General features: G+C 35.1%; 1 protein-coding gene across 1 annotated transcript; it reads left to right on the top strand.

Annotated features, from left to right (window-relative positions):
* The first annotated feature begins 1,377 nt into the window (after positions 1–1,377).
* On the top strand, positions 1,378–17,021 carry LOC114072341 (long-chain fatty acid transport protein 6-like). Its single transcript, XM_027910253.1, has 10 exons — positions 1,378–1,855; positions 2,786–2,998; positions 3,819–3,977; positions 5,662–5,786; positions 9,167–9,361; positions 10,846–10,936; positions 12,012–12,210; positions 12,567–12,664; positions 14,304–14,434; positions 16,704–17,021. The coding sequence occupies exons 1-10, from the start codon at positions 1,378–1,380 to the stop codon at positions 16,878–16,880; spliced, it is 1,866 nt and encodes a 621-aa protein (XP_027766054.1). The 3' UTR covers positions 16,881–17,021.
* The last annotated feature ends 7,696 nt before the right edge of the window (positions 17,022–24,717 follow it).

Raw genomic sequence — 24,717 nt, 5'->3', positions numbered from 1 at the left:
AGGTCAACATTATGTTCTCCATTCAAATAGAGCAAAAAACTCAAAATATTTAGTATGTGAATGGAACAAAGCCCATATGCCTAAATAATGCATTCCAAATAAAAAATGCAATCTATTATGTATTCAGTTAACAAAATAGTATGAAAAAAAGTAATAGCCTATGGGTTTTCTAAAAACTGAATACCATAATTATGCCTCAGGAAACATTCATACATGTTTAGAAGGTATTTTTTGTAAAATGTTCATAAACAGGAACCAGCCAATCCATGTGCATTTAACCACCTTTTTCAAAAGCTGTTCAGATTGTAATTTTGAGTTTCAGAAATTAGGGTGTTAGACCACATAATTTAAACTGACAGTCAACAGTGTATGTATGTTCTTGTACTAATGTAATCTTATCTACTTTTCTAATCAAGTACGCTGCCAATGACATACAATATAGCATTCTTTTTCGTCATTTACATTGCATATCAAGAATGTCCTCTGACACATCACTTAGCCTAAAAAATGTTTTATCAATCATAAAAAACTATTCAACCTCATAAGGTTCCTTTCGTTCCTTTTAAGTGTATAAACCAGCAGTGCATAATTGACTTAATCTTTTAAAAATTAACTCTCAATACAGAGACCAAATGCAGTTTGTTCCAAAATGCAGTGTTCAGTTCCCTTTCACTTACATGCTTGAAGATAGCTGTAAAGTGAGGAACTGCAGAACTGGAGACTTCGGACATCCAGGAGACAGAAAGGAGTCTTTAGCAGCATATCTAGGCATGCAGTCGTGAGACACTACAGGTGTGGAGCTTTAAGAGAACATCTGCTTGGATAAAATGAACATTTTCAGATAACCCATGCAACCTTCCTATGAGTGATACACAGTGGCAGAAAGGATCTAACTGAACACTGGACACTAATCAAAATATATATTTAAAAAAGTAGGTAAGGAAATAACTTTTATTATCATTCAGATGCTGGAAAAAGAAGCACTGGTTATAAACTCAGCTAAATTATAATGTTTGCACTTCTTTTATAGATGATTTCTTATTATTTACACAAAACAATGTCCACCATTTTTTGTTAGGATTTGCCATGATATAACAAAAAATCCAGACATAATTTTTACTCCAAGTTAAAAATCCTGCACAATCCTTTTTACTCGTAACTCCTTTTTTTTTTTTTTTAGCTTCCCCCCACACACACTAATGCGTATTTTATTCTAGTAAACACCAACAAGTTACTTTTAAAATTTCTCAAGTTAAATATTGGAATTGCAATTAGCCTACTACTTCCAGTCTCTGTTTTAAAACTCAGTGCTAATTACTATAATGTATTGTACTTTATATCTCTGAGATCACTAATCTATTATTCCCCTCTCCAAGCATGTTATGCACGTGGCTTTCGACAGTTGCTGGAGGAATAGTGGTGCTGTGTGTCTCTCTGAAGATCTTTCTTCCCTATTTCTGGGAAGACCTGTTCTACTTCTTGAGGCGGAAGAGGTTAAAAGCAACCATAAAGAAATGGGCAAGCAATGGAATTCTCTCCATAATTGATCTTTTCATGCAGAGAGCGGAAAAAATTCCTTACAAGCCATTCCTTATCTATGAAGGGAAGGTGCACACCTATCGGGATGTGGACAGGAGCAGTAACAGGGTAGCACAGGTCTTCCTACACTATGGGAATCTGAAAAAAGGTGACACTGTGGCGCTGCTGATGGGTAATGGACCTGACTTCATCCATGTCTGGTTTGGGCTGGCCAAGCTGGGCTGTGTGGTGGCTTTTCTCAACTTCAATATCCACTCTAGATCTCTCCTGCACTGCGTTAATACATGTGCAGCAAAAGCACTGGTGATAGGAGAAGGTAAGTTCTGTGTTAAGTTTCACTAACTACTGAAGTTTCACTAACTACTGACTTTCAATTATTTTATGCTTTTATCAAAGACAGAAAATTAGAGCTTCAAGTACTCAGTATATATACACACACGTGCTGTTTGAAAAAGAGGAGAAAGAGAGAGTGGTGCTTAAATTTCTAGTGTATAAGCACCAAAAAAATGCAATTAGTTAGTAGAATATAAGGCTTAAAGCTGAAACTATCCAAGTACTTGACAAGCTACCAGGAGTAACAATTATGCACTAACAAGCAAACAGCCTGATGGAATACTTTAGCATAATTTATTTTCTGCTACTATTTACTGGCTTTTGTAGCTTAAAGACAATTTCACTGACTATAGGAAGACACAACATTCCTTTGTTAGTGGTGACTTCCCTCAGCTCAAAATTTTCACATGCAAACTTACAGTTACTTTAGAACTACTTTAAAGCAGTGATCCCAAGGTAGCATTGTTTGGACCAAAGATTACAGCATGTCAAGCTGTAATTTTGTCCCCTCTAGTGTCATATTATGCAATACTGGGCAATTTGTTTAACCTTTATACTCCTCTTTTCCCATCTCTTATACAGGTTGGCAGTACTGCCATAATTCCATATGCACCCGTAAGGGCTTGTTATTTGGTATGTGTACCAAGATTTAAAATGAATGCTATAATATCCTGACTAAATTATTTGCTATATAATAGAATCATCAAGTTCAGGGTGTTTTACCAATTACAAGAGAAGTATAGGGAAATTAAACATCACGATTTTTTCTTCAGTGTCCAATAGGCAGGCTAATTCTGCTGTGGCTGTGGTAGGTTTATGAAGTGATAGGCTATATAACTTCATTGCTGGTACTCAGGTTTGTAGTTCTAAGTATTTCAATAATTAGCACTTTTTTATTATTATTATTTGGCAGATTGTTTGGGATCAATAGAGAAAGAATTTCTTTTTCATCTCTTGGAAAACAATGTTGCTGTTTGGCTGATGAGCACCAGTTCTCCTTTCCAGCATGTTCATACTATAAAAGACAAACTAGACAAGGTGTTGGATAACCCTGTTCCCTCTCACCTTAAAGTCGTCACTAACATAAGAAACACAGCTATGTATATCTTCACGTCAGGAAGTACAGGTGAGGATGTGTACTAATAAACTACAGCTGCAGCTCTTTGATAATTAATGAGGTATAAATTTAGCAACAAGACTGGCATACAAAAAGGCAGAACTTGAATTTCTAAGTCAAGACAGTGAGTAATTGATTTATTTGTAAGCACAGTATACATTAAACCATTTTTGCCATAACATAACAAGAGCGTCATTCCAGTTAGTGAACTTTCATATAGATATCCCATGGCTGAAATTTACTTCTTGAATCTAAAGCCAATAAAGGCAGTCTCTAAGAGCTGCTCAGAAAGGAGGAACGGTGGAACTTTCGCTTTTGATTATGACAATGGGAGTTATTTTTAGAGTGGAGGGAAAGGGAAATACATCCACTAGTTAAACCAAACAACGCTGTAGAAGTTATTCTTATTGCAAATAGAAGCTGAGAGACACAGTGGCTCTTCAGAAATTTTCCCCTTCTCACCTTCTGGTAAGAGAATGCTCTATGCAGAGTTGGTCTGCACATGCCTATGAAGGCACAGACTTTGTCCTCCAGACAAAAAGTGCATGGCAGGTGGATTGGAAGAACTAGGTAATCTTTTAAGGTTCCTTCCAATCCAAACCATTCTATGATTCTGTAGTTCTATAACTGAATAGCTTTACAGGCAAAAAGACTGAAGATGATGAGTAATTAAGGAGATATACTTATGAGGTAAAGACTGAAGGGCAGGACAAACAGGCTCAGAAGAAATGACAATTCTCCCTGTACACTCCCAACATAATTCTGCTTGTAGCAAAATTATTAATGCATGCAGTACATTTACAGTTATTTCCTCTTCTCCCTTTAACAGGTTTCCCAAAAGCTGCTATCATCACTCATCTAAGAGCTCTGTCTGCCTCCTTAATGTTTAGTCAGTGTGGTGCTGTTTCTCAGGATATTATGTACGTCACTCTTCCTTTGTATCACATCAGTGCTTCTCTCCTCGGTATCGGTGGATGCATTGAATTAGGTAATATTTACCTTCTAGTGAAGTTTCGTTAACTTGAGAATGCTGTAACAGATTATTATTTGGTGCATAACTGTTTGGTAACTCAAATACTGTGTTTACCAATAGACTTTCGTAATTTTCTAATTTTTATCACTTCTTCGTCTGCAGACAATGTATCTAAGGTATATGCATAGTTTTTGAAACTTATAACAGACACCAATTGTTGTATAAACCCAACATAAAATGAATTGAGATCTGTGTATTGTTAGCACCACTGCATGTGCTCTGTAGATTTAACCTGAAATCATATTTGTACCCTATACCAAAAGTCTGTAAGGAAATTCATATATGTGAGGCTTGATTTTTAGTATGAGAAGGTACAAATTCATTGTGAAGCTTTAACTAACCTTCAGAATAAGGTTAACTAAATGTGTTATGGAGTTTTTTGAGTCACATATTTGAGTAACACCTACAGAATTAGATTGATCACATTAAACTGAGGAAAAGGAATAAAGATGAAGCCTCCCTTTTTGACTCTGATAATGTGAGTTATTTGTACAGGGCTAGCAACCAGATATTTTTTCAGGTGTGTCTTCCTTTGCTGTCCATAGAGTCTTGCCCAGATGCTGGGTTTTGGTAAGGTAAGTATATAACTGAGCTGTTTTAAGAGGCATTTCAGTGTTTTGTTTATTCAGGAACGACACAGGCAGGCATACTGTGTTACAGCAACTGCCAGCTAAACTGTTTCTGCCTAACAGAAACATGAGAGAGACGGGAAGAACTGTTTGTTAAAAGGTTTGAAGCTATGGATTGTCTTGGAACAGAAATTATAGGGTAACACCTTTCTAAGATGGGCTATTCAGATGAGGATTTGGGAGTCTGGGATTCGAAAAGGCTTTAAGGTGGATGAGGCTGAAGAGCCCTGAGAAGGCTTCAGAATCTGGTAGGAACTACCAAGCTAGGAACAAGTGGACTAGAAGCGATGAAGAACTTGGAAGGCACTAGGAATGTCACATGGGACAAACAGGATTTGGGTGAAAAGGAATTTTTGAAAGGACAGAAACAGGGAAATTTATAAATTGTTGGCTGACAACACTTACAAAGAAAGAGATGGTATGGCAGACATGAGAGGTCTAGGACAAGGTGCCTTTTGGAATGTAAAGTTCTGAAGGAACATCAGAGCCACAGAAACAAAAGAATTGTGGATGATGAGCTGGCAAGGAACAGAAAAAGGGGAGCAAAATAAAATTAACGAAGACTCTGAGTCCTTTTCCTTTCCACCATTTTCATACAAGTAGCAATACTGTGAGGTACTGCCTCCACCGTCCCAAGCTCTCTTTTTTTCAGACTTACACCAGTTCACTATCTGGATAGAAACAAAATGGTTAGGCAGTAATCTATTCCTAACAAGTGGATTTTCTTGTATAGCTTCTGATACTATTAGCCTTTAGTTACAACTCAGAAAAACAAGCAAGGCTTGATTGTGCAAGTCACATTTAACTAAAAGATCTTGCTGGAAATAGTTTACAATTTATTTAATGAATTTATCATTACTTGAATTAAGAGAATGATAATTGGGGGGTTTTTGTTTGGGTTTTTTGTTGTTTTGTGCATGTGGTTTTTGTTTTTGTTTTACAATATTGGTAGAAAACAAGACAGATTTTAACAGCTATTTTGAATTTTCTTATCTATTTTCATCATCAAGGAGCAACTTGTGTTTTGACGAAGAAATTTTCTGCACGCCAGTTTTGGAATGACTGTAGAAAATACGGTGTTACAATGTTTTTGTATATAGGAGAACTCTGCCGCTACCTCTGCAACCGTCCCAGTGTAAGTTCTTGTTTGCAAATACATCTTTAAGATACAGCAAATCTTCTAGTCATATAAATTTATCCATTTCTCAATGCTATATTATATTTAATGTTTCATACTTTCTTTCCAGCCTATATAAAATGTACGTCCTGTGTTCCTTGCTGCTATACAATAGCAATCAAGTTTATATCAGCAAATATGGTGGTGACACAGAAACAAGCCTGGCAGGATAGGACAGATATAAATGCCTCTGTAAAGCCAACCTTATTAGCTTTTCATCTGAGTGACTGGCAAATTGCAGGTCAGACAGGAAAAGGTATAAGCAATAAAAACTTAATCAGACTCTACAATCAAATGAGAGAACAAATCAGATAAAATGACCGAACATCTGCATTGTACTGCTCAAGAGGAACCTACTATGTTCACCATTTAATTGATGATAATTAATTTTTGTACGTCATTGAAAGTGATGAAGGAGACTTTGTTAAATTTTTTTCTGAAGTGTTCCAAAGGTACATTTTGTTCCATGTCTGTACATATGATGATGGCTTTATCTGTATAAAGCCAAAATACTAATAATGTGCTGCAAAATCTTGATCACCCCTAGGATAACAGTCGTAAAGATCATGGGAGCTAAATCATGATCAGATTTAGGACAAAATTAAGATGTCACCAAACAGACGAGTAGCAGAAAAGCAAGTCTGAAAATACTTACTAAATTGCAACCCATGTTTCTCAGTGACAGTGGAAAAGCTTGGTTAATTTTTTTTTTTTAAATTTTATACTTGGAAGTTAGGGTGCTCCTGAATGAAGTGACAAGAAGTATTCCTACCTACCTCAGAAAACATCATGTACAAGCACAAAGTTCAAATTATCTCAAACTGTATTGGTCAGAGATTGACACAAGTAGTAGAAACAAGGGAACATCTGAGAGAACGCTCCATCTGGTTTGAGCAGAGACTTATTAATAAGTGGTCTGGATGATGGAGAGGGATCAAAGACAAAAAAAGTATCAAAGGGAACAAGACAGGATAGATGTTGGGCAGAACTCAAGACTGCACAAACATCAGGTTAGTAGTCCATGGATCAAAACCACAAAGGAATAATTAGCTAGGCCAAACTAGTTGTATAATCATCTTTCTCCTGCAGGAAAAAACTGGAAGAAATTTTTCTACTTTGCTCAATAACAAGAATTTAACAGAGAAGATACTATTTAACTGGCAACTGGTAAAACAAAGAAACAGAGAGATGGCCTGGAGGAATTGAGGAAGTTGAGGATGCCAACAGAAGTGCATCAGGCAGAGTTCTGTCAAGATCACATATTTTACTGAAGTATATATGATCTTCAGTGTACCACACAGGTCCTTCTGCAGTGACAGAAAGTCATGCAGGCTAGTACACCCAGTGGGGCTCAGGACTAGGGCTACCTGGACGAGGCACCTGTTGGAGTATGCTGTATGTGATATCCAGTATGTGATATCCTTACCTCCTTTCACTGCCTAGATCTCACACCAAAACTGAGAAAGAATATGGATTTGGGAATGAGGAGGCACTCATGGGTTTGTTAATTTAGACACAGACTCTCTGAATAATTATGACTACTGCAAGCTTAACCAGCATTCATGTATCTATCAGAATTAAATTTTAAGTATGGTATCCTATAGAAAGGAACAAACAAAACAGAATATATGTCAAAGAATGTTTTTGAAGAGAACCATTCAGCTTTTAAAATAAAGATTTTAAAATATCAAGGTAATTCAGGGAAATGCTGCAGATTGTTGTACCAGGAATGATCCAAGATAAGCATAACAGGTTCTCCTCTTGCTTGTAATCTCTTAAATTCTTGAGATTTACTCCAAGTCCTGGAGTATCACCAGATATTTGAGGGAAAAAAAGAAAATCCATCACTTCACCCTGAAGATCAAGTGTTGAAGAAGCGAAAATATTAGGCATGAAGGGAATCTCCCAGTCAGCCTGCCAACTGGATCATAATTGTGTTGGATCCCATATATGTAACCAAATCGTGCTATTCCATCAGATATACCATTAAAATTGCAAAAGAAAACACATCTCATTATGCAGGAGTAGGGAAGGTTAACTCCTGTTAAATTCCTGTGTCTAACATGTGGAGTTTAGTCTGTATTAGAGTTAATCCTATTGTGTAAATAATTAATCTGCCATAAAAATGAAGTTATAGATCAAAAGAAATTATCTGTTAATCCAGAGTTCACAAAGCAAAACTTCTTAATATCAGAAACCAAAATATTGAGAAATCAAATATATTTTTCCAGTTTTTAAAGTTTAGAATAATACTGCAATGAAAACAAAATGCATTTATTTAGTTTGAAGAACGATTCCTGTGGACCTGAAATAATTTTATTTTCTGCTGACATTTAGCCATAACAGTAAGTTCATTACTACGTCTCTAAAAAGTGAGGAGGGGGTAGGCTTTTGCATTTGCAGAATTTTGACTATGGTCCCATACATAGGGTGCTAAAAAGTCTACCCCAATGCAGGAAGTATTTATGTGTTTATGGAAGTACACATTTGAGTAGTTTACCACAATAATTATAGAACTGACGTGTAACAATGACACATTAACAACTGCATTTTGACTGCAGATTTTATTATCATCTTTTCTGAAGCACCTAATCATATGAGCTATTGTAAGGAGCTTAAGTTATTCTGATACCTTTTCAGGTTCCATGGGGAATGTGGCAGATGTGTAAAATTTACTCCCAAATATCACTACATGTAGAACTGATCATAATGTATCACAAGAGCTGTCTAAGACATGATTTTGTTGATGCAGAAGAATTTCTTTCTTTGGTCCAGAAAGGAATTTCCATGCTATGGGAAATGGCACTTACTTCAAATCTGGTTATTTAAAGCTAAAATCTTTTAAACTTTGTAATATACATCTAAGTTATATAATTCATAAGTCAAAATTAAAAGAATTACAGAAATAAAGTTTTCACCCTAAAAAATCCTTCAACCTCAGACCAAGAATTTTCTTGCTTTTCTGTTTCATAGAATCATAAAATCATAGAATTAACTGGGTTGGAAGAGACCTTCAAGATCATCAAGTCCAACCCTTGATCCAACCCCACTGTGATTACCAGATCATGGCACTCAGTGCCACATCCAGCCTCGTCTTAAAAACCTCCAGGGATGGTGAATCCACCACCTCTCTGGGCAGGCCATTCCAATGCCTAATCACTCTCTCTGGAAAGAACAGATTGTTTGATTTTTACAAAACCAATACCCTTCTGTGAAGTATTTTAGTCAAGGTGGCAGGTCAAAAAAGAAAACGGTTCTCTTAGAAAATATGAAATCAATTCTAGGTGTTTAGACCCACTTTTCTCAGCTGAAAAATGTTTCTTTTTCTCTGTTCACAGAAAGAAGAGGACAGAGTTCACAAAGTGCGTATTGCTTTAGGAAATGGTATCAGACCTTCTGTATGGAAAGAATTTCTGATGAGGTTTGGTCCAATTCAAATATTTGAATTCTATGGGTCCTCAGAAGGAAATCTTACTTTCTTGAACTACACTAACAAAATAGGAGCTGTGGGCCGTGCTGGCATCTTCTCAAAGGTAAATGTAATCAAATCAACCAACCAATTAACCATTGAATAATTAAAAAAAAAAACCAACAAAACAAACAAATTACCCAAACCCAACCGACCAACCAACCAAACAACACAAAAAAAAACCCAAACAAAAAAAGTCAGGTGAAAGGCACTAAAAGGTCAGGGAAAAGTACAAGAAAGATTCTCCTTACTACAATCCAGATATAGCGAAATCCGGTTCATGAAAACAGAACCCCTATTCTTAGCCCCTTACTTGACTCTATTCTCCGTAAATATATTTTGAAGCCACAATAAATATACAGAGCGAGTCCACGGAAGCTTGTGTATCCAAGTTTTCCCACAGAATACATTTAAAAAACCTCCAAACTGATGGTATAGAAGTGCCTATCCACAGGACCAATTAATGATGCTTTTTGTTAAAGTTCACTTAACATCCTAAAAACCCAGAGATATTAAGTGATGAGGCAGAAATTGGTTTTGATTTGGCTTTTGATATGAATCAGGAGATAGATGTCCCAGAGCAAACTTATGCAAATTTACTCTTTGACTGCATCTTCATTTAATAAAACCAGCGTCACCCTTGCTTGGAAATTAGACAAGCAAAACAAAAAAAAAAAATTTCAAAATTATCAGCAAATAAAGGAGAAAAGCATTAATCTCAAGATATCTGCGCTATAAACTTTATATATACAGATACCGTTGAAACTCTCATTGCTTCTACCGTAAAAATGCCCTGACAGCCCCTCAAATGCTTTCCCTATTTGTACAGTCTCTTTGAATCATGAACATCATACTACAAAAAAGTACTACTCAAACAACACTAAAGACTCAGATCAGTTAGGATCAAGACCAAATTAATGACTTCCAAATCATTTCTGCTTTTAATCTGAGATGCCAAAAATGCCTTTGCACGGCCATAATAACAACTCTGGGAGGCTTTCCATCTTTCAGCAATCTTAACAATGCGGATAGGGCACTAAGGTAGGAAAGACTAAATGAAGCCACTGAGCTCTAAGTTTCCACTTGGATCCATCTAGAATAACTTTTGAGATGTCTGTAAATTTAGTTTGGACTTTTTTTTGTCAGAGGACCATATTCATATGCATTCCAGTAGCATTAAGCCTCTACTTAGAAATGGATGGTAGTTTTAAAGTAAAATTGACAATTTGAGCAAACGCATTGTTTCACTTTTCTTTATATAAATGATTTGAATCTGACCATACTCCAAGACAATGGACTTCTTTTTATTGATAAAGGAGATGAATACTTATCTGTATATGTGTTGATGATAATACTTGGTGTTGCCTAACATGATATGAACACTTTCTGACACTTCTCAGAAAACTGTCAGTATATTTAAGGCTGTTTCAAATTTTCAAAAGTCAATAGGGGACTATCCCTTAATTCAAAGCAATTTTTATCACAAAAAATAGAAAATGAGTAAGACAGTGAGGTTTTTAAGCATGTATATATGCTCTTTTTATTTAGTTCCTACATTCTTTTGAGTTGCTGAAATATGACGTCTGGAAACAAGAACTTAAAAGGGATGAAAATGGAAGGTTTAAAAAAGTATCCATAGGTAAGGAAAAATATTAGTTATCTATTAGGTAACAGCTACCTCAACTTAGTTGGTAATATTTTGGGGCAGATACTAACTCTCTGTTCTGTGAGCAACAGATATTTGACATATACTTAGAACTTGAAAATGACACTAGAAAATATATTATCCACAAATGTAAATAGGAATCAGTTGCTAATATGCACAATAACAAATCCATATATTTGTAATATAATCTAAAGTAAAAAAAAAACCCAAACAAAAATATAAGAACATTTGAGCAATGACAGCTACTCTTCTGAAAGTTAGTATGAGCTTTCATTCCACTTTCCACATTGAGAGTTCAGAACAATAAAGAGAATTTAATTAAGAGCCAGAAATACAACTATGAAGGAAACTATTTGTTTGAAAACATTTTCTTATATCTATTGAAGGAATAACAATAACAGTATTTAGAAAATGGAAATATCTTTTAATCTCAGGAAGAGAGTGAGAAAAAAGCCAGGACCTACCATAGATATAGAATAATAAACTCAGTTCCAGTGAAGTCAATGGAATTTTTGCCATTGTTATAAACGGCACTTAAACAGTCAGCAACAATGAATGACACCCAGTAGGGGTATGCTTCAGACTCCAGGGACTCTTTTGTTTTTGGGGCCTGGGCATGTTACGGCTTACAATGTGTGTTGTCACACCAGAACAGTGCTGAGGGCAGTAACAACCCTATCCTCCAGAAAAACTCAAAGCACAAAAGTTTAGGCACTATATTTTGCCTCCATGTATTTTTTGACTACTAGCACCCTTTTCAAATGACAGATTTGATATCCTTTCAACAGGTAAATGTTTTCTCAGGGTAAGTGAGGTACAATATATTCCAAAAAGCTCTTCCCTCTGGTCCAGAATTTTGGAAGAGAAGGAAGAAAATTATGTTCCGTTTTCCACTCATCTATTTCTTCTATTCAGAGAATAGCTAAGAAAATGTAGCAATAAGATGAAGAGAACAAATCTGACTTTCTGAAAGATTTTTAGTATAATTTATATTCTAAACAGCTCCCTGTATATATGCTTCTTTGCATCCCCTTTTCATGGCCTGCAGGTAAACCTGGTCTTCTAGTTGTTCAGGTTACTGACGATGCCCCATTTTCTGGATATGCTGGAAATAAAGAAGCCTCAGAGAAGAAACTCCTGCGTAATGTATTTGCGAAAGGAGATGTGTATCTTGACACAGGAGACCTCCTAGTGATGGATAAGGATGGTTTTCTCTACTTCAGTGACCGAGTGGGCGACACTTTCAGGTACAGCAGAGTTAGGAGTAAATCCACTGAGCTAGGAAGAAATCATACATATCCAGGATTGGATGACACAGGTCAGACTCAAAACTGGAGAATGTCAATTTTGTTTAAATAGAAACATTAAGGATAGGAATCAAGTCCATCAGATTTCACACCAAGAAAATAGAATTTTTCAAATTTGAAACTTCTTTTAATATTGGCGTCTCAAATGAGACGGCACTAAATCACAAGAGGATCTGTCTGTCTATGTCCTTCGGTTAAGAATAACGGCAGTCTATATTAAAAGTAGTACTCCATCACATATAGAATAAAATTTTTTAAGTTAACATCTATGTTAACCTAAGAAATATTTTCAACAGGTGGAAAGGAGAAAATGTTGCCACTTCAGAAGTTGCAGAGATCATTGGTATGATGGACTTTGTCCAAGAAGTTAACGTTTATGGTGTAAGCATAAAAAGTAAGACATTCCCTATAGTTTGAGAATATAAAACAAAAATAGTAATTTCCTGCTTTAACTATTCTGTTCCTGCAAAGTAATCACACTTACATATATGGGAATAGATGGTGTCAACTTGGTAATTCAGGCTTTCCTACAGTGCTTTGAAATTTCAATTTCAATAAAGTTCTGTATTTCATAAATATGATTGCTGAAATTTTGTAATGAATGGCAGAAGCACTGGAATGAATTAAAAGTTGTAACAGAGATATGAGAAGAAAAAGGTTATAAACTACCGAAGTTTTCTCTATGGTATTTCGTCTGAAATAGGCTATGGTATTTCATCTGAAAAATGGCAAAATGGGACATATTAAAAAGTGGTGTGTCTGAAACCACTGTCTTGTAAGTACCATCCAAGAATACATATATTTTTCATAAATGGAATGTTCCCAATCACATATGATACTGAAAAGCTGTAGGCAAAAAAATTACAAAATCAGGTCTCTGTCAGTTGCCAATTTGTTCATCTTCGAAAGATGATATCCTCAAGTCATCTTGCTTGTCATCACGCAAGTCAAGATGGCATGCAAACAAAACTGTAATCCAATGTGCAAAGCATCCCTCAGTATCATCTACATTTGGAGCTCATGAGAACTCCTCAAAAGAGTTATTGCTACCTAAGGCAGAGAATAGCATATCACAAAAAGCCTCAAGAGCTTAAGAATCACGTTAATTTTTTATTGTAGTGTTAATAAAATCTAGACAGCATAGTCTTTCATATTTCTGGATTGACTTGAGTCTCAAATATTGCAAGAACAAACTTTATAACGTATCACCAATTCAGAAATTGCAGATTCATTTTCAGGGAAAGAAACGCCAATATTTTATCTTTCCAGTGCCTTTGGCCATGCCTCAAAGCTGCTCTTTCATTCTGGACAGATTTAACTGTGGCAGCTGATTTCTTCTCATTTAGATGTTTTCTCCACTTGGAATTTTCACTTGTGTTCCAATAAAGAGAATGAAGAAACTACATCTGTTACATCTTTTTGAAAAGGGTTTTGTTTTTGTTTGTGTGACACATTCTTTAATACCTGTCATTTTCTAGCAGCCACTCACCCTATTTATCACTAATCTGTCTGTAGAATTGAGTGTAAAACATTCAAGCACTGCTTGTATAGTGTACAATAGTCACTAGACTTTATATGGACCAAGTATGCAAACAGGTCCAAGTATGCAAACAGCTTCACACGCCTATGTCCATCTCTTGTATTAGTCTTTGTGTGAGTGCATTCAGCTTTATATTGAATTAATGGTCCCTCTGATTTAATTAGGCCACTATTAGGTACCAATGTTTAGATGGAGCAAAATAGCAAGAAAATCTAGCTGGCAGCTTCCAGCTATACAGAATTCCTAGCAAAAAGACATTAGTGACATTTTCTTTATTTGAATAAACCCATTGAGAGTAACTTTTAAGGTCTTCCAATGCCATGTATTGGAAATAAAATGTCATTTACCTTATAAATGAAACATCATGTATACTCAGTGATGTCTGAGATGTTTCACAATATCAAAATATTTGTTTTAACCAATACTAAATACCTCCAAATTTCATACAACATTCACTCTTACTTGTCATACTATTTTTCCAATTTTTTTTTAGATTATGAAGGAAGAACAGGTATGGCAGCTATTGTGCTTAAACCTAACCAAGCTTTCAATGGAGAAAAACTTTATAAGCATGTTGTAGACTTCCTTCCAAGTTACGCCCAACCACGTTTTGTGAGGATCATGGTAAGAAAACCACTTGTCTCCTACTTGTATTTACCTTATATCTGACTTGAAAAATGGTCTCTAAATCACGTAACACAGGAAGTAATTTACAGTTTCAATAATTGAAAACAAAAGGTAATACTAGTCTAAATATTGTTCGTATTATTATCATTGTGTAGTTAAGCAAATATTTGATGAATTGAACTTCTATTTTACTTTAAGGATCCATTCATACCTAAAAATCCTAGATGGAATTAATAACTGGGCAAAGCTGGATTTTGCTTCAAAGTTCTTCATCTTTAACTGGTGTTTTCTTCTAGCCAATAGAAGACCAAGAAAACACAAATGGGTAGTGGTTGTCCCTGAAGTGATTATTATTTACTGTTACTGACAAAGCACCAAGGAAATATCTAGTTATTTGCAACAGATAGTAAGATGTATATTTTGCAGTGAAGATCTCCTAATCTGAGAATTAAAATGCACCCATATGTTTTAAAACATAAAAGCAGAATTGGGATACAATTATTTTTTAACGTGCACTTTAAAGTGCAAGGATTATACCCTTTGTGTATTTCCCACAGGATAATCCCCTGCAACAGGGCAGGAAAGCATGAACTGCAAAGAGCGGAGAGGACCCCACATTACATCATCTGAAAGTTTATAGCTCATAGTTTTCGACTGTTAGGGGATGCTAAGAGACATTTGGCAGTTTTGTCTCTCCCTAAGTATTTCAAACTGTCTGAAAGGCACAAATTTGGTTGAGAATAGGTGTGAATTTAACAGAGTGCATGAGACTGAAGTGGAAGAGCAGAAAAAAGGATTTATACGTTTAGAGAGAAATCTAATTTTAAAAAGTTTTAGGGATTGAGAAGACCTTATTGTACTGAGTAAATGTACCTTCAAATGCAGTTAGCATAGGTTATCCTACCTCTGGTGCCTCAGGACAGCACTGGCCTCTTCTGGCCTTTAGAACAGATGTGTCTTTACAGTTCCACTAGATGGAGTAAATCTATACAGAGCTCTAGGGTCTATACATGTGGAACCGATTAAACCTGTTTGCATTTATGTGCTCTCTGACTAAAGCTTTTCTTAGGTAATTAAGGGGGAGCCAAAGTAACCAAAGCTACTACCAGTACTTATTAATGAATATTTACATATGTGTAAATTCTTAATACATGAGGTAAATTCAATTTTATAAAAAAATACCAAAGTCAGAAAAAAAAGTCACCTTATAAAATGCCTTAGGAGAGTATAACAGGATGAACGCTGAACTCAAAATTTTCTCTGTGGACAGGAAATGAACTTCCTTCTCTAGGTCCTGAGAAAGATGTCACCCTAATCAAGAGTGACAAACAAATATATGAAATTCTCATGCAAAATGGGATTAAAAATAAAATTGGCCTTGAAAATTTTTCAGCAGTCCATACGTAGGCTCTTTATAATATGACTTGCAATTGTGGTTGACTGGTTTTGTGAAAACCAGACAGACTGAAAGCTGTTCCCAGCCTCTCTGACCTGACTATAAAAAAAAACCAGAGGCCTTGGGACAATTATGCAAAGAACCAAGGAACTCAGTGGCTCTAAGATAGTATCTTTTTCACTTGACTTTTTTTAACTTTCTTTCAACAAGAACTAAAATGGGGTTTCTTTAAGCCTGGGAAGTAAAAGAAAACGTTGACTACATTGAAAACACCATATAAGTAATATATGTGCATTACACATATAAGTAATACGTGCTTGAGAACAGTGTGTTTCAAACTTTTAATATAAACCACATTCCATATACTACTACTGCTCTCCTACACCAACTGTTGTGTGCAAAACATGAATTGGCATTTGAATAACTGCTGTACAGCAACTGGTTGCACAGACAAATGAGACAAGAAGACATTTAATTTTTTTGATTTTAATGTTTTAAATAAAGTTTAGCAGTAGGAAATCAGAAGAGAGACAGTACCACAGAATCAGTCAGCTCTCTGAAGAACATCACCAAGTTTCCTGTACTCTACTGATCTTGTGATGAGCTGCCCTAATGACAGTTAAGAGAAAATGCATGCTTTGAAACAGTAACCTGCAGTCTTGTGTGTGGCTTTAATAGGCAAATAAATAAGAAATAAAACCTTCATTTAGATTTACTTTTCACTGCACCTGTGAATAATAATTTTGTTTAACTGAATAAGTGCTATAGTAAAATTGTATGATCTCTTTCATTCAGTAAGTGCATCATATTTTCACTGGTACAGGCTGAAATGGAATATTGCCCTTCACTTGAATTATTTCCTTTTTTTAGGGTGTTATGCAAATTACTGCAACTTTCAAGCATCAGAAAAATCATCTGGTAAATGAAGGATTTAATCCAGAAATTATATCTGAACCTCTGTATTTCTTGCATGAACCTGCACGGTCCTATATTCCTTTGACAAGAGAGATATACCAGAAGGTAGTTTCTGGTGAAATATATTTATAAAACATATAAATCAAATTACTCTATTTATATAATGTTTGAAATATACTCCTGCAATTATTTCAGTGAGAGACAGCATGTAATATTTGTTCAAAAACATAAGATATTCAAATTAATCTTACTGTGATAGAATTTCTCTCTTCATAAGACACAGACACAATAATTATGTGCATTGTGTAAGCTGCACTGTATCTTCTCATATTACTTCCAGGGCTCACACATGCAAATTTTTCCTTTACATTTCTCACTGATCCAAATTGGTTTTGTCTAAACCACTATTATCTTCACTTAGTTGAATATTTTACTCCTATAGATAATTATTCTGATTCTTTTAGAATACACAAATGATTAGATGAATAATGTTCTAGGCATTAATAAAATATAAAGTGAGCTATCAGATACATAAGCAAAATACTGCACAAGCACTGCATGTAGACTTCAGTTTAATGTTTGATAATTATATGATGTAATATTTAATTGTAATATTTGATGTGATGCTTAATTCAGATTTTTATGTAAAATAAACATTCAATGGTGAAATACAGTTCTAGTATTTTAGTGGACATTATTTTTCACAACTTATGCCAGAACTTATATAGACTAAACTATTTGCAAAAATTCATCCCCTGCTGGCATGTGACCTCTTCCTTTGCTTACCACTTGTCATATTCTTGAAGCAGAGTTCTCATAAAAATGGGACAAAATTTACTTCAGCTTCTAGCTTTTGCTGGAAGTGAACACCTAGAACCTGTTAAAACGTTCTATAAAGTTTCAAAGGCAGAATCAGATCAGAGAATATAATATTAGCCCACCTGTTTGACGTACTTTCCTTGACTATGCGTATCTGATTGCACCCAAAAAATCTCCTTTGACTAAGTCAGTGAACCTCCTACATCCTTATTTCTGGCCATTCCGATATTGAGAAACGAAGGGATCAGTTACTCATGATTCTTGAATATAATGGTTCCTCCAAATACTTCCACTGTGGTCTTCTACCACATGAAAACAGTAGTGTTAAACAGAGCTCATTTTACAAGTTGGCAGCTTATTTCCAAAATGTCAATAATTTTCAGATCATAACATGTTGTTGAGACAACAACTAAACTGGCTACTGTAAACAAAATATTTGATTGTTTTCTACCATTTAAAAGTTTATATAAATACACACACTTATATGCAACCCTTAAACATGTATACCTTTAAACTTTTGAGGACTATTTCTGTATAACTGCTGTAACCAATACATTTAATTAAGTTAGCAACATTTATAAATCTCCCAAAACCTTGGAGAAAAGTCCCACCTCCTATCTTTATTTTTATTAAGGAAATGAACTACAGACTAGTCCTGTGTGTCTGTTATTTCCTCCTTTCTCCTTCACCTTTTTACTCTCTACGTTTAATTTCTTCCCAATATTCATTCTTCAGAAAAGGTTAGAATAGAGCACAAGACAACAATCAAGTTTACCAGGATCTAAGTAGAAGATGCTTGAGGAATGAGTCTCTTAGACCACAAAATTACTGTGGTGTCAGGATTCAGAAGAAATGTCCCGAACACACGCAGAGAAGTACCTGTAACTCTTTTCTTCCTCATCTGTTGTTGTAAATTGCTTCTTGGGCACTCAGAGAGTAATTTTTCCCTCTCCATTTCCATACAATAAAAAATGAGGACATGAGGAGAAATCTAAGAAAATGAACAAATATTTCTGCTACCGTACTTAAATAAGTCAGTATCTTAGCATATAGCCCAGTTATATCAGATAACGAAGAGGTGTTCCATATAAACCACACATTAGAGGAAATCAGTGAAAGGGAAGCCAAAGAGCAACGACATTAAGTGAAATTTGGCTTTAATTCTGATCAGGTACTTAAAAGGCTCTCCAAGTCTACAGCTCAATACTATCAATGGGATAGTTAGTCTTTCTGGAAGGTCAAACTTTTTTTATGCATAAGTCCTGATCAAAGACCACAAAGAATGTGGATTAAACCTGCTAGAGTCCTGTGTTACCTCACTTCAAGCCAAGATATACATATCTGATTTCACTTGAAAAATGAATTGGGACACTATGCTCTGCATAGTATTTTAAGAATTGTAATATTATATGCTTACCATATAGTATATTACTATATACTATATATATGTATACACACATGTATATACTATATAATACAAAATCGAAATGCATAGCTGACACTTCAAGATTTATGATTAAATTAAAAATTTTGAAGTATTTTACTTTACTGGCACTTATACAACTAAAATAGCATTTTAATGCTCTTAGGTATTAGCTAGGTTCAGAGTTAACATACATTAACTAACACACAATTTTGTATTATCGTGACATTAAAAGACATAATATCTCAAAATTATATTATCAAAACTGCTTTTAATTTTATTTTTTTTAATCTACTAAAGAAGTATTTCAGTAATTGATATATATTTTCTTGCTACAATAATATGTTGCTTTTCTCCACAGAAATTTTTTAGTTTTTTCTAATCACAGTTTTTAAAAAGAAACTTCTCCCATCTTAGTTTCACCAGAAGAAAATTAAACTCCTTTATATTTCATTATTGGATCATACCACACTCTAAGGAATCAAAATGTTTTGAAGGAAAAATAAGCTTAATAATTACAGCATACTAAATAATTCAGGGCTCAGTGGTTTATCTGTGGTATGACTTTATGAGTTCTACATATGCCACGAGTAAAACAGATTCCAGCTCATAACAAGAAGCTGATTATTGGATAAATTTCTTGTTATACTTCGGGGGGGGTTATTTATTGAAAAACAAATATCACTACATTTAAAATATAAGAGCTTTCAGTGGCATGTCAGAGTTAACATTTAGAACTGCCTTAATCTAGGTTTCTTCACAATATGTGTTTGCCACTTGCAATTATGTGTTATTTTAGCAATTTTAATCTCATACTAACATATAATTTTTCCTAGACTTACAGTTTTTAGAAACTTGAATTTGCTTAACAGTTCAGTAGCCTGTCTTACACTCATTGACTCATGCATGCAGTTAATTTTATCTTCACTGATGGTACTATCTACTTAACATGAAATAAAATTATTAATTTCTTTGTGAGTCTTTCAAATCCTATGCTATTTACTTTAGAAATACTGATAAATGCGCATACATCTCCATTGCCTAAAAAACCTGAAACCATAGAGAGCAAAACCCCTGCAAGTGAATTTCACCTAACTGCTAACCCATCTCCTGACTTTAGAGGCTAGACCAGCTACCTAAACTGAGGCATCTAAGTACCACTTGGGATGCATGAGTTGGGCAACTATGACTTGGAAGTCCACCACGTTTCGCATGGGCACCTAAGGTTAGGCAGACATTTACTGGCAAATAATCTAGAACAGCACTAGATACCAATCATGGGCAATTGATTCAAGCCCAAGGTGTAGACACTAAGTTTGATGGATGTTTGACTCTTCCAAAGAGTCCAACACTGAGTATGTGAATTTTCTTACGTATTTTCCTGATGCATTCTTCAGATTCCTGATTGCTGTCTGGCACACTATCAAGAGACAGTTCTTTAAATAAACTAAATAAAATCCTTAGTAGGTTCAGTCTTCAAGGAAAAAGAAAAAAAATGCATGACTTTCTATGTGCCACATTTGAAAAAAGTTATAATATACCCACATAGAGACACCAGTTTTCTTGGGTGCTGAAGTCCATTTATCATACAGGAATTCTAGTTCTAGCTGCCCACAGTCATTCTACTGCATTGACAGTGCCACTGACTCATACGGTGATATAAGGCCACAGGATTTATTTCCATGTTGTTTTGCTTTGCTTTGCACTTGTGGATGGGATAAATCCTACCAACAAGGAAAACAGTGGCATCTATCAAGTGTTTGTATAACCAGAAAATACCATTACACAGAAAAAAAAACCCAAACCAAAACTTGCCTTGCTACTCTCATAGGTTGCATTGCGCTTTTTCATGTGTGGGTGAAGTGTGCTGACCTCACATTCATCCACTTATGAACTGAGCCCTTAGGAAGAAGAAATGTTGGGGCCACTGACATTCTTTTTCTTTTAACTCCCACAGTTCAGTTTCCCTTATTCCAGTGTGAGCACTTCAAAACAAATGGAGATCAAGGGAAGGACTTTTGTAGGAGTGTCACAGAAGTGGATACTTCTATTTGCTGGTTAGGAGACATGAGGATAGAATTGCCTTTGCATTTCCCAAAAATTTCAGCCTTGAGACACATATTGAAAGAGATCTATATACAGACAAAAATAGCACTGTTTACGCATGGACACTGAATTTAGATTAAAACATAGTTGTTAGAGAGTTTATTAGCATTAAATATTGGAAATTATCAGTTATGCAAAATTAACACTTAGTCCTGATACTTAATTGAATAGCACATCAGAAATAGCATTACATCATAAGTGACAAATGTAGTAAACTACTGCTTTCTGACATTTAAAAATGAACTACAAGAGTTCTGTCATGAAATGTTTTGGACTGCCATAACATTGCTACCTAATTATTAATTTATAATTTGGTAAACTACAAGGTATATTGCACTTCAGGTATCTAAATAAACTCATAAAACAGTCAGGATGTTTTCACTGATTTTCTAAAAATTAGTTCTGAATTTTAAGACTTAGATGTTTACTTCAAATAAGGTATTTGAAGCCATAAAACTATACTTTTGTGAGATTAACAGTAGCAGATTTTTAAGAATGCTTAGAACGTCAGGATGCGTAGGTTATTGAACATCATTAAAACTATTTGAGTGACCCTCAAAAATACAAGTACTTCTGTTGTTTCTACTGTATGAAAAGGAGACACGTAAAGAAACACTAGCTAAAATGATCATTGAAGTGCTTAAAAGTGTGACAGGATTTGTGCATGCAGTTGATCATTCATTTCAGTTCTGTTGGTCCACTTACTTTTAAGTCTACTTTGTCCCATTAACATTTGTCCCAGACGTGGGTGAAGATGTTCTTCACAGAGTGGAAAACTTTTGTTTCCTTTTTTTCATTGGAATCAATGCTATGTGCAAATTGCCTGTTGAAGGCCAGTGGGCCTCTCTCAAAGTAATTAGTTTTATTTTTACTACAATTTGGAGAAAGACAAAGCACCCTACAAATTATCATGTCTGTGCGTAGACGTGCACAGTGTTCCTGTCTCCTTCCTATTCCAAGATGTATGTAGGTCAAATGTAATTAAGTTTCTACAGTTTTGAACAAAACTAAACCTTCTCATTTAAAAGTTGTGACAAAATGGAAGAACTGATTGTATGCTGCTTTAATGATTTTTATATTCTATAAATCCAAATTAGTCTCATATAACTGCTGTGAAAATCAATGAAACTAAGTGGAAGAAGAGTTTTAGTTCTTTAGTTTCACTCTTCAGTATCTTAGTTTTATTCTTTTTCATGCAGTAGGTGGCCAGAGTGACAGTGAGTGAATGAGTTTCAGCTGTAGTTTCTTATCCTATTTTTGACTAACAGTGGATTTTTAGAAGACCTTTCATTTCCAGGGAAAAGAAGCCACAGACATATGGAAAGCTGACTTCTAGATTTTTTTGACTTACAATATTGTAGTCAAGATTATTTTAGAAGCACAACTGATGAATTGTATTAATCCTCCTAGACTCCTGTAATAGTCAGGAAGTATTTTCTTATATTTATTGTGTCTCTTCATATATTGAGTCATTCACTCACGTCATATAAATCATTCTGAATTCTAGTTCAGCATATTGTGTACAGTATGAAAAAGAGAAGATTTTTCTCATTGGTAGGAGAACTAACAATTATTCCTAAAACTGATGGATAAAACACATAAAGCAGAAGTATACATCTGAAGCTCCTTTAGGAGTGAATTAATAACCGTGTGATCCTAGCAGAAAAGGTAAAAAATCTCATAAAATTGGTAAAGGACTGATTGTTGGCTTTATGCCACAAAACCCCCAATCTCAATATTCAGTATATGTAGAGATCCTTCTTTCAGAATATAGGTATTCCATGGATATCTTAACAATTAGCTTCTAACTTCTGTCAAAGTGGAGTTTCAGTGGGTAACAGCTACATGTGTTTTGATTCCTGGACGTTGATCCGGAAAGACTCAGTGCCATGTCCTCCATTGAAAATTTACAGTGGTGCCAAGCACATGTGGATTCAACCTGTAAAACAGGGCTAACACCCACCTCCATAGGATAGAAGAGCATTTTAAGGCAATCACCTAAACTGGGTGAAAGCCAAGATTCTGCAGAAAATACCAAATATGGCAGTCCTAGCTTAAAAAAAGCACTGCTGTAGATATATGAAAGCATAAATGTTTACCCCAAACACACAAACCCGACTACGCTATTCTTTTGCTTCCTGTGCTCCACTCTTCTGTGTTCTGTCTCAAAAGTGTCTGCAGGCAAATTACCTCAAGCTGTAACCTCGGCAAATCTGTCCAGTGACTCAAAACTGGCATTCGCGTTGGAGGTTTCAAAGGAAACTGCTTTGCAGAAAGAGGTGTGGATTTCCTTTGCTGTGAATCTATTCGTAGCCTGTGCTGTAGCACAGTATCAGGAGGTGCTGCCAGTCTGTCAAGGCAGACTAGCAGCAACCTTTTCTGACATCAAATTGGAATCGTCCTGTAAGACATATTCCTGCACAGAAATTCCCTTCCCTCCAACAATAAAACAACAATGCAAAAAAATTCTACAATTTACAATGCAAATGTCTGAGATCAGACTGTGCTATACCCCAGCAGAGTCTAGAAAAAATTCACAGCTGAAGAAACAGCACTGATTAAAAGTATGTTCCATCTGATAGGAGACTAGCACAGGAAGTCTGGGCAGAATTTGGGATGGAGAACTTAATTTTTCCAGTTCAGAATTGCATTAAATTACACTATCTGTGTTTCTTGTCATTCATTTCATCTGTTTTCATAGAGGATGTCTGCAAAAAAAAAAAAAAAAAAAAAAAAAAAAAAAAAAAAAAAAAAAAAAAAAAAAAAAAAAAAAAAAAAAAAAAAAAAGGGAAAAAAGAAGGGAAAAAAATGAAAAAAAAAATGAAAAAAAGAGTTATAATGCCATCAGACCGAACAACCTAGATCTTGCAGTAATGAGATCTCTGTGACCTCTTGGAAGGGTGCTGCTGTCTTCCCAATTAACAAATTCTCTAAGTTTTCAGGTTTTGTACCTAAGGTTTCCAAGGACTATGAAATCTTTCAGTGCTGGAATAGACTGAATGGGCCAAGCACTACAGTAGCTTCAGAAATTAATTAAACCTTAGCTCAAGAAGTGGCATGGTGTGATCAGTTTCTCAGTTTCCAGAAAGGGATACAGGAGACTGAGTTTCATGTATGTCAAAGGTGGTGTTTGTTCTGATAAAGATGCAAGAATTAATGTGATATTGAGTCTGGCCTGAATAGGAGTTTTAAATAAAAAGTGTTTTAGTTTAGGTGAGAAAAAAACCAAATAAAAAAGCCTGAGGAAACACCACCAACCAATAGGAAAGCAGACATATTGATAAAGCTAGCTCAGTAGATCTGAAAAGATATAATTTTGTCTTTAAAAATCCAGAAGAGTAGAACAATACTAAAATGGTTTCTCTGGAGTAAATGCCCCATTTATGAATATGGCTCATTTACACTAACCTGTGATCCATGGTTTCATAATTACTTCAGGTTCACACATCACACACAACTTTTATACATTTCACTTGCATCAGAAGAGCTATAGACTGAACATTTTAAACAGAGGCTTATGGATCTCTGCATCGTAGACACTGGTGGAGAAACAAATACAACAAAACTGTTCAAAAAGAAAACACAAACATTTGACCATATTTGGGAAATTTTTTTACACAA

This window comes from Empidonax traillii, unplaced genomic scaffold (genome assembly GCF_003031625.1).
Source record: "Empidonax traillii isolate 1590-97213 ecotype Southwest subspecies unplaced genomic scaffold, ASM303162v1 scaffold28:size2823434, whole genome shotgun sequence".
Lineage (NCBI taxonomy): Eukaryota > Metazoa > Chordata > Aves > Passeriformes > Tyrannidae > Empidonax > Empidonax traillii.
This window is presented reverse-complemented; position numbering and strand designations above follow the sequence as displayed.